Source organism: Gopherus evgoodei, chromosome 9 (genome assembly GCF_007399415.2).
Source record: "Gopherus evgoodei ecotype Sinaloan lineage chromosome 9, rGopEvg1_v1.p, whole genome shotgun sequence".
Lineage (NCBI taxonomy): Eukaryota > Metazoa > Chordata > Testudines > Testudinidae > Gopherus > Gopherus evgoodei.
In genome coordinates this window covers 27,608,280-27,619,855 of record NC_044330.1, presented here as the reverse complement: position 1 = coordinate 27,619,855, position 11,576 = coordinate 27,608,280, and the positions used below count along the sequence as shown (strand labels likewise).

Sequence of the window (11,576 nt, the reverse complement as noted above, 5' to 3'; positions counted from 1 at the left end):
GCTTTGGAAGTATTGAACTGCTTTCTGCTCTAATAGTGTAAATTGTAATAACAAAGACAAACACTTAATATGGGGGCAAGCTGATCCCTAATGCTAGAATTGTATTAGTCTTTGTGTTGCATTTATTTTTAATTGTCAACATGCTGAATGTTTCCTTGGTCCTTAGAAAACTGAAATTAATCTGGCAATAAAACATACAATGATTTAAATTTTCCTTCCATCTGAGGATCTCAAAGCACATTACAAATATTAGTGAATTAATTCTCATAACATCTTGAGGAGGTAGGAAAGCGTCGTTTTGCTTATTGTGATGGGAAACTGAGGCATGGAAGTTGTTTGATTTACCCAAGGTCAGTGAATGACTGAAAGAAATGTCATTATAACCCAGAGCTCATAGACTCATAGACTCAAAGACTCTAGGACTGGAAGGGACCTCGAGAGGTCATCGAGTCCAGTCCCCTGCCCTCATGGCAGGACCAAATACTGTCTAGACCATCCCTAATAGACATTTATCTAACCTACTCTTAAATATCTCCAGAGATGGAGATTCCACAACTTCCCTAGGCAATCTATTCCAGTGTTTAACTACCCTGACAGTTAGGAACTTTTTCCTAATGTCCAACCTAAATCTCCCTTGCTGCAGTTTAAGCCCATTGCTTCTTGTTCTATCATTGGAGGCTAAGGTGAATAAGTTTTCTCCCTCCTCCTGATGACACCCTTTTAGATACCTGAAAACTGCTATCATGTCCCCTCTCAGTCTTCTCTTTTCCAAACTAAACAAACCCAAATCCTTCAGCCTTCCTTCATAGGTCATGTTCTCAAGACCTTTAATCATTCTTATTGCTCTTCTCTGGACCCTCTCCAATTTCTCCACATCTTTCTTGAAATGCGGTGCCCAGAACTGGACACAATACTCCAGTTGAGGCCTAACCAGCGCAGAGTAAAGCGGAAGAATGACTTCTCGTGTCTTGTTTACAACACACCTGTTAACTCTTGATTCCTAGTCCTGCGATTCAGCCACAAGGCTGTACATATCCTCCTGTTATGAATATTTCATTAGTATTAGGAAATAGTAATTTTAAACATCTGTTTACTGAATTCAAAATCTTTTGGCATTCTCCAGCCATTTATAAATAAATATGCACAACAGAACATTTCTGACTACTTACTGTAGCACGTACAGTCAGATTTGAATAGCTCTCTGCAAAGAAGAATTATTTCATTAGTTTTCTAGTTGACTCAGAATAAGTTTTGTAATACTTTCCTCTTCAGTGAAACTTCCCACACAGCAAGCTCGGACAATTTTCCCTGTACTCTTGAATAATTAACCGCCTTTGCATGATATGCAAAATAAGCTGAGACAACTGTGTTCAGTTGCACTCTAGTAAGCCAGAAGCTTTCATCTGGTCACAGTTAAAGGAGTGTCAACTAAGACAGTACGCATTCCACAAAATGGTAAGTTGTAATCTTTAGTGAGTTAGACTTTCATATTAAACTGTTACAGTGTAATACTCTTTAAAGCTTACGACAAAATGTTAAAAATTTAAATTTAAAGATGTGGCTAACCATATAAAAACAACTAAATGAAGAGTGTACTTCATTCTGCCTTTGTGTTACCTGTACCCTGAATATTGTTCTGAAGGTGATCAATTAGTCTGTTAACAGGATGTATACCGAACAATGGGGCTTTCAATATTTTAACATTTTTTTTCATTCAAAATGTGAATGTTTATGTAGTGTGCAGTGATCTAGTTGCTTAAATGTTTTTATTTTTTAAACAAAAGGTTTGCGTTTGTTCCTAATAGTTTGAATTGCAAGGGCTAGCTAAAAGCAGTATCTGGGGTTGCTTTGATCAAAGTCAAAAACTTGTGGCAATTCTATCAATATTTTTACAAGAATCTATTTGTACGATATCTGTGTATACATTTTTGTTTCATATGACTATTTTATCTCAAAGCTTTAAAAGAAGTGTTTCTTGCCACAATAGAGTACCTTGCTATCAGCTACCCATATAATTCAGTGATGGATTTTATATATTTTAGACAATATAAACAATAAATATATAAAACAGTTAAAATAGGAATGTCAGAGAAAGAACATGTAACTTTCTTAAAGAACTCATGTATAGCAGATTTTGAGACAATGTAATTTCCCTTTTTAGGAAGTGTTAATTGAGCTTAAATTGTTATCTAATTTCTATTTTCCTTATGTTTCATTTTCCCACCATATGTTGTCAGTGATGTGCTGCCAATATTTTAATAATGGGCTCCTACAAAAATAGCCTGTAATAAGCCCCACAAACCAGGTGTGTGTGTTTGTTGACATGCAGGGAGGGAAGGGTGAAGAACTAGAGAATCTATTAATGTAATTCCCCATATAAATAGAAACAAAGAAATGTTCATAACTGTAACCTATGAAGAAAGCAAAACTGCTTGGCAAACAAACTGTCACTAAGTACACTCTAGTAGAAATGTTTATACTTGTTCCTGAAAAATATATTGAGTACATTGAAGATACAGCACAATAATCAACCTGTGTCATTTGGGGAAAATAAAAGCATCCTTCCCCCAGATTTGTTGATACCGAGTGCAATCTACTGCATTTAAAGGCAAAGCAGTGTTTTTGAGCCCAAGGGATAATTTGCATATTGTTGGGGAGAGGTGAGTGAACTGCTTCAGAGACAAAGTATCCCAGTCCTCTCTGGAATTTTAACAAGGGCTCTTTAGCCCATCATGATATACTTTATTCTGAAATCAAAAAGGAGAATAATAAAGCAGTTGATTTAAATAACCAAAGAGAAGGTGCAATAAACTGTGGATGTCATTCTCAATTATCCTGGGTAATTTGCCTTATTAGAGTTATTTATATTATCAGGGAATTAAAATAGTAAATGTAATTATTTATAGATAGGTCTACACTAAAAAGGGGTGCTGAACAATGTATTTGTACAGCTTTGCAAAGTGAGTGAATAAGCAAAATTGTGTGCTTATATTCCCTTAATAAAGTATTTCCCTTAGCATGCAGCAATCAAATAGTTACATGTTAGCTAAAATACAGAAAACATACTACGCTGAAAGTTCTCCAGGACAGGGACTGTCTCTCAGCTTCACTGCACTCGACAAAATGGGACCCTGGGCACTCTATCATACAAATAATTAATTATAATTATAATAATACACCGTACAGAGAGCTGAATATTCTCTGGGGTTTACTTGTAAAATGTTTGCAACAAAAATTGTGAATTGATGAAAGTTTACAGATTACACCACTGAAATTTCACGAATTTTGTTCTGAATTTGAAATTAGCTAATGTCTTTTCCTTGACTTCAGTGGGATTTGGAGCTGGCTCTGAGTCTGCCAATATTTGTGAACTTTGGATTTAATTTGTTGAGCATTGGCTTGTTTTGGGAAAAATAGACAAATAATATTATGGTCTATGAAACTGCAAGTACTGAGATCTCCATGTCTTCAATATTGCATCAGAGACACAGATGTAAACTGCAGTGCATGCTGTAGCTACATTATCTCCTCTATAAGACTGTTTCCATGTAATTCTGATAAACAAGATTATTATTAGTTTATTACTGGGAATACATAAATGGCAAATATTCCTATTGGTTAACAAACAAGTTTGTTTCCTTTTTTTTTTAACCACCATGACTAATAGAAACTTCTTCAGAGCATAGTCATACCAATGGCTCAATCCTGTACTACTACTTCATTCCTTACTTGGGCAAAGGTCCCATTGGAAATGATGGGATTTCTGCCTTAGTAAGCAGTGAGTAAGATGTGGGAGTAAAGCTCCACAGGCACAAAAGCAGAGGATTTCCAAAAAATGCTATTATGAGACAGATTTTGCTTGTTTGTATTTTTTCTCTTCCCCCTCCGATCACACTCTCTCCAGCCCAGTGCTGGGTAAGTATAACACAATGCTTTCAGTTTACAATCATAGCATAATGGACGCTAAGGATCAAAATCACCTTTGTGCTCTGTCTTATGGAAGACTCTCAGGAAAATAAATGTTGTCATACAAAATCCCAAAGTCCTCATTCAATTTCTTACTGAGGCAGAATTCTTACTGGATTTCAGCCGAATGTTTTTATCATTGTGTTTTTACATCTCTTTGATACCAAGACCTTGATACAGAAAGTTTAAGTCTTTATAAGACACATTTTTTGCAGAGCTGGAAATATCTGAGTTGTGATACGAAAAAATAGAATAGCACTGTAATTGTCATTGTATTCTTACTATTGATTTTACTTTTTTAACTTCCCAGGATGTGAATAAGACAGTCGACTGCCTGGAGATGGATAACACCCTGCAAAAGTATTACCTTTCTACCATGTATACCATTGAGTTCATTTTTGGCATAATTGGAAACAGCATTGTTGTCTTTGGATACGTATTCTGCCTGAAAGTTTGGAAAAGTGGCAATATTTACTTGTTTAGCTTATCACTATCAGACTTTGTGTTTCTGTGCACACTTCCAATGTTGGTGACAAGCTACTCCAAAGGAAAGTGGACATACGGGAACATGTTGTGCCAAAGCAACAGGTTCATGCTGCATGTGAACCTATACACAAGCATCCTTTTCCTTACCTTTATCAGCATTGATCGTTATATGCTCATGCAATATCCTTTCAGAGACCATTTTCTACAGAAGAGGAAGATAGCTGTTGTTTCCTCTGTTGCCATATGGATCCTTGTTATACTTGAACTGGTGCCAATAATCACCTTAACAGGATCTAGAAATGCTGCTAGTGATAACCAATGTACAGATTATGCAAGTTCTGGAGATCCAGCAAAGAACCTGATCTATAGCATATGCCTGACTCTTCTGGGGTTTGTAATCCCTCTTTGTGTTATGTGCTTCTTTTATGTGAAGATGGTTATCTTTCTTAAGAAACGTAGTGAGCAGCTCACAGCTGCGCAGAACCTTGAGAAACCTCTTTCTTTAGTCATCATAGCACTGGTTATCTTTTCACTATTCTTTACTCCATATCACATAATGCGCAATGTGAGAATTGCCTCCCGAATGGAATCCTGGAAGCTATCTCTGTGCACACAGAACATCATCAACACCATTTATATTATCACAAGGCCTATTGCATTTTTAAATAGTGTAATTAACCCCGTCTTTTATTTCCTAATGGGTGATCACTTCAGGGAGATGCTGGTGACTAAAGTAAGACAACTCTTAAAAAGATTTACACCCACAGTAAATGAGGTGTCGACAAAGCACTCTGACACGGGAACACACTGAGGAATAAAGGACCCTGGTTTATGGGACAGCTTTTACTGCTGTGTATCAAGGCTTATGTAGCTAGCTTCATTTAGGCTTGGTTAGTACATACACAATGAAGCCATTACTAAACAACTGCATAAGAGACCTGATCTTACTCTCTTTATTCAGGCAAAACTCTCACTGGCTTCAATAGCTGGTTATAAGAGTCACAGGACTGGACTAAGTATTTCTATATGATAGAAGAATATAATATTGATGCACTTGTCTGTTTTAACTAGGATTACCAGATAGCAACAGTGAAAAAATGGGACAGGGGGTGGGAGGTTATAGGTGCCTATATAAGAAAAAGTCCCCAAAAATAGGACTGTCCCTTTAAAAATGGGACATCTGGTCACCTTAGTTTTAACTTAATGGAAATCTAATGTCCTGATAGTGTCTGTCAGAGGGCAGAGATTATATGTAGTGGTGGTGTAGCTGTGTCGGTCCCAGGATATTAAAGACAAGGTGGGTGAGGACAGAGACTATCTTTTCAGCTGGTCTGGCAGACACCTTCCACATACTGACAGAGGGCTGACCTTAGGCACCTGTGACGTGTAGCAGCACTAGACCCCACACTCAACATTCATCCCATGGCCCTTTCTTTGTTCTTGTTTCACACTGTTTTTGTGTGGCTGGAGACCATTCATCTTTTACAGAAAGAGTATGTCTACACTAGGGGATTATTCCGATTTTACAGAAACCGGTTTTTAAAAACAGATTGTATAAAGTCGAATGCATGCGGCCACACTAAGCACATTAATTCGGCAGTGTGCGTCCATGTGCCGAGGTTAGTGTCGATTTCCGGAGCATTGCACTGTGGGTAACTATCCCATAGTTCCTGCAGTCTCCCCCGCCCCTTGGAATTCTGGGTTGAGATCCCAGTGCCTGATGGGGCAAAAAACATTGTTGCGGTACATTCTGGGTACAGCCTCACCCCTCCCTCCCTGAAAGCAGCAGACAACCATTTCGCGCCTTTTTTCCTGGGTGAACTGTGCAAACGCCATTCCACGGCAAGCATAGACCCTGCTGAGTTCAAGACAGCAATCGTGGATGTTGTAAACACCCCGTGCATTATCGTGCAGTCTATGCTGAACCAGGACCTGCAAAACCAGGCAAGGAGGAGGCGGTTATGGCAGCGTGGCAACGAGAGTGATGAGGACATGGACACAGAATTCTTTCAAACCTCGAGCCCCTGCGCTTTGGAGATGTGATGGTAATGGGGCAGGTTATAGCCATTGAACGCCGATTTTGGGCCCGGAAAACAAGCACAGACTGGTGGGACCACATAGTGTTGCAGGTTTGGGATGATTCCCAGTGGCTGAGAAACTTTCGCATGCGTAAGGGCACTTTCATGGAACTTTGCCACTTGCTTTGCCCTGCCCTGAAGTGCCAGAATACCAAGATGAGAGCTGCTCTCACAGATGAGAAGCGAGTGGCAATAGCCCTCTGGAAGCTTGCAATGCCAGACAGATACCGGTCAGTCGGGAATCAATTTGGAGTGGGAAAATCTACTGTGGGGGCTGCTGTGATGCAAGTAGTCAAAGCAATCATTAAGCTGCTGCTACGAAAGGTAGTGACTCTGGGAAATGTGCAGGTCATAGTAGATAGCTTTGCTGCAATGGGATTCCCTAACTGTGGTAGGGCGATAGATGGAACACGTATCCCTATCTTGGCATCGGAGCACCAGGGCACCCAGTACATAAACCGCAAACACCCAGTGCATAAACCGCAAGGGGTACTTTTCAATGGTGCTGCAAGCACTGGTGGATCACAAGGGATGTTTCACCAACATCCACGTGGGATGGCCAGGAAGGGTTCATGATGCTTGCATCTTCAGGAACACTACTCTGTTTAAATAGCTCCAGCAAGGGAATTATTTCCCAGACCAGAAAATAACAGTTGGGGATGTTGAAATGCCTGTAGTTATCCTGGGGGACCCAGCCTACCCCTTGATGCCATGGCTCATGAAGCCATACACAGGCAGCCTGGACAGTAGTCAGAAACTGTTCAGCTACAGGCTGAGCAAGTGCAGAATGGTGGTAGAATGTGCATTTGGCCATTTAAAAGCACGCTAACGCACATTACTGACTCGCTCAGACCTCAGCCAAACCAATGTCCCCTTTGTTATTGCTGCTTGCTGTGTGCTCCACAATCTCTGTGAGAGTAAGGGGGAGACCTTTATGGCGGGGTGGGAGGCTGAGGTGAATCATCTGGCCTCTGATTACGCGCAGCCAGACACCACGGTGATTAGAAGAGCACACCAGGAAGCGGTGTGCATCAGAGAAGCTTTGAAAACCAGTTTCATCACTGTCCAGGGTATGGTCTCACTGTTGTGTTTGTTTCTCCTTGATGACCCCCCGTCCGATTGACTCATTCCCTGTAAGCAACCCACTCTCCCGCTTTGATTACAGCTTGCTTAAGGAAATAAAGTCACTATCATTTAAAAATCATGTATTCTTTATTAATTCATTATAAAAAGAGGGAGAGAACTGACAAGGTAGCCAGGATGTGGTTTGGGAGGAGGATAGGAGGGAAGGAAAAGGCCACTAAAATAATTTCAAAGTAATGACAGCCTTTTGGTTAGGCTGTCCATGGGGTTGGAGTGGGCGGGTGCACGGAGCCTTCCCCCACGCTTTCTTACACGTCTGGGTGAGGAGGATATAGAACATGGTAAGGAGTGAGAGTGGTTACACAGGGGCTGCAGCGGCACTCTGTGATTCTGCTGCTGTTCCTGAAGCTCCACCAGATGCCGGAGCATGTCAGTTTGATCACGCAGCAGCCCCAATATTGCACCCCGCCACTGCTGATCTTCCTGCCTAAACCTCTGATCTTCCTGCCGCCACCTCTCATCTCGAGTTTGCCTCCTGTTCTCACGTTCACTGGCATCTATCTTGTAATTTGATACCACATCCTTCCACTCATTCAGATGAGCTCTTTCATTGCGGGTCACTTCCATGATTTCTGAGAACATTTCATCTCGCTTTTTTTTTTTTCCGCCGCCTTATCTGAGATAGCCTTTGGGATGGAGTAGAGAGGCTTGAGAAATTTGCAGCTGCATGAGGGAGGGAAAAAAGGGAGAGAAGTATTTAAAAAGATACATTTTACAGAACAATGCTTATACTCTTTCACGGTGAACAACGCTATTCACCTTACATAGCACATGTGATTTCACTACAAGGTCGCATTTTGCATCTTAATATTGTGTGCCCGCGGCTCTGGTGTTAGAGATCTCACAGATGCAGGTCTGGGCAGCAGAATTCAGCTTGCATGCAGCCATGGTAAGCCATTGTCTTTCGGCTTCTGCAGCCTTCATATACACAGTGCCCTCCTTTCCCAAATACCAAGCAAATCCCGTTCAGTGCTGCTTCTTTCCTGTTAACATGCAGCAGCAGAAACCGACCCCCCCATCCAATTCTCTGGGATGATCGCTTTACCCCTCCCCCTACCACGTGGCTGGTATCATGGAAGATCACTGCTAGCAAAACGTGAAAAAGCTCAGCGCCAATCACCTCCCCACACACACTTGGCTACCTGCAAGGAAGGATTTCTTTTAAGCAACAGGCAAACAGGCCAGTAGGAATGGCCATCTCTGTCCCCTTAATTAAATTCTTGAATTTCAACCAGGTTACCATGAACGATATCACTCTCCTGAGGATAACACAACGAGATAAAGAACGGATGTTGCTTGAATGCCAGCAATCACCGGGATCATACACAGCTAGGCTTTGTCATGCAATAATACCAGATTACTTGCTACATGCATGCGTGGTCAAGTGTCCTACCATGGTGGACGGAATAAGGCTGTCTTGCCCAGAAACCTTGTGCAAAGGCTTTTCGAGTACCTCCAGGAGAGCTTCATGGAGATGTCCCTGGAGGATTTTCACTCCAACCCCAGACATGTTAACAAACTTTTCCAATAACTGTACTGGCCCCGAATGCATCCCAAGTCCTCAGGGCAAATCAATCATTAAAAAACTCTTGCTTTTAAACCATGTTTTATATTTACAAAGGTACACTCACCAAAGGTCCCTTCCATGGCTTCATTGTGTGGGATAGTGGCTTGGGAGGGCTGGGAGGGTAATTCCGTCAGGGTGAGAAAAAGCTCCTGGCTGTTGGGGAGAATGGAGTGCTGTGTGCTTTCTGCAAGCTCGTACTCCTCTTCCTCCTCCTCATCTTCCCCATCTGCAGAATCCTCAACCATGGCTGAGATTACCACCCTCACCTCGGAATCCACAGACAGGGATGAGGTACTGGTGGCGGACCCCCCTAGACTTACATGCAGCTCAGCGTAGAAGTGGCATGTTTTCAGCCCTGACCTGGACCTTCCGTTTGCTTCTTTGGTTTTCTGGTAGGCTTGTCTGAGCTCCTTAACTTTCACACAGCACTGTACTGTGTTCCTGGTATGGCCTTTCTGCATCATGGCCTTGGAAATTTTTTCAAATGTTTTTTCATTTCATCTTTTGGAACGGAGTTCTGTTAGCACAGAATCCTCTCCCCATATAGCGATCAGATCCAGTACCTCCCATGTGGTCCATGCTGGAGCTCTTTTTCGATTCTCAGGAGACTGCATTGTTACCTGTGCTGATGAGCTCTCCGTGGTCACCTGTGCTGGTGAGCGCTCCACGCTGGCCAAACAGGAAATGAAATTCAAAAGTTCGCGGAGCTTTTCCTGTCTACCTGGCCAGTGCATCCTAGTTCAGATGGCTTTTCAGAGCGGTCACTGTGGTACACTGTGGGATACCGCCCGGAGGCCAATACCGTCGATTTGTGGCCACACTAACCCTAATCCGACATGGTAATACCAATTTCAGCGCTAATCCTCTTGTTGGGGAGGAGTGCAGAAACTGGTTTAAAAGAGCCCTTTATATCGATATAAAGGGCCTCGTTGTGTGGACGGGTGCAGGGTTAAGTCAGTTTAACGCTACGAAATTCGGTTTAAAAGCGTAGTGTAGACCAGGCCTAAGTGGCTGGGCCACTTTCAATTCTTGGTTGAACTGGTGGTGAGGAGAAGGGAGTTGGTGCATCCCGGGATGGGCTCAATAGTTTTATAATAAATTATCTTTTGTGTGTGTTTATATTTGTTGAATAACTGAAAAATGGGGAACCTTGCTTTTGGAGCCCAGGTATTATCTGATACCTGACTTGGGCTACAGAAGTCCAAATTTCAAGCCAGACTTCACTTCAATGCATTCCACAGGATGATGAAGTACTGTACATAAAAAGATGGTTCATGCTGGGAACTAAATGGCCTGATTTAGGACATGGCATCTAGCTGTTGATAGTTGTGGACCCATAAAGCACTGGGGCTCTAATAGTTGTTATGCAAGACGAGTTAAATCCTTATTGTTTTATTCCTCGAGTGACACTCCAATAAGTAAGCATGTCAAGATATGGCCCAAAGTTTGTTTTATTTTGTCATCTGATATAGTTCGTGAATTTTTTAAATTTGTTTCATAACTGCCTGATAATAAAACAGTCAGTACATAAAGGTCAAAAACCTGTTCAGTGTTTTGCTTTTAATATGCACGTTCCCACAGTCAGGGGCGGCTCTAGGCATTTTGCCACCCCAAGCACAGAAAGCAGTCTGCCTTCGGCGGCTTGTCTGCGGTGGGTCCGCTGGTCCCGCGGCTTTGGCGGACCTCCTGCAGGCATGCCTGCCACCTCAAGCACACGGGGCCTGGAGCCACCCCTGCCCACAGCTTCATGACGTCTGCATTTCTCAGTACACAGTACAATCCTGTAAACTGAATAACTCAGCATGAAAATTGAAATGTATTGAATATGAAGTACATTTGAACAATATTAGCTGAGATCTCTGCCTTTGTCGCCTATTCAACACATTTGAATATTTCAGATCAGATTTTCAATGGGTCTAAATGCTAATTTACACCAGCACAGGATCTCACCTGCAATGCCCTGTTAAGTATGAGAACAGCAAATTGTCCAACCATCAACTCTGTACATTGAACTGAGCTATTTGTTTGAAGTTCAGCGGGACCATGAAACTATTTTCACCCATTCTCCACCAGCACCTGCCATAGAGTATAATTTTTGGGGGAAATGGTGGTAGTAGAGATCGCTGGACAAAAACTCCATGCTTTATTCATTCATATTCATTTAAATAGTGTTCTTGAACAACTAGTTTCTTTTGCAGAAAAGTTACAAAGTAAACTTCATCTAACAATTTCAACTCATTTAGAAGCATGATTTAAGCCTTGCAACAAGCCTGTGAGGTAGATAATCATTCCTGTTTATAGATAACCCATTTTACTAGATGCCACAAAAACACACT

General features: G+C 41.8%; 1 protein-coding gene across 1 annotated transcript; it reads left to right on the top strand.

Moving 5' to 3' along the window:
- The first annotated feature begins 1,396 nt into the window (after nucleotides 1-1,396).
- On the top strand, nucleotides 1,397-6,012 carry SUCNR1 (succinate receptor 1). Its single transcript, XM_030575420.1, has 2 exons — nucleotides 1,397-1,455; nucleotides 4,277-6,012. The coding sequence occupies exons 1-2, from the start codon at nucleotides 1,453-1,455 to the stop codon at nucleotides 5,261-5,263; spliced, it is 990 nt and encodes a 329-aa protein (XP_030431280.1). The 5' UTR covers nucleotides 1,397-1,452; the 3' UTR covers nucleotides 5,264-6,012.
- Nucleotides 6,013-11,576: the final 5,564 nt, after the last annotated feature.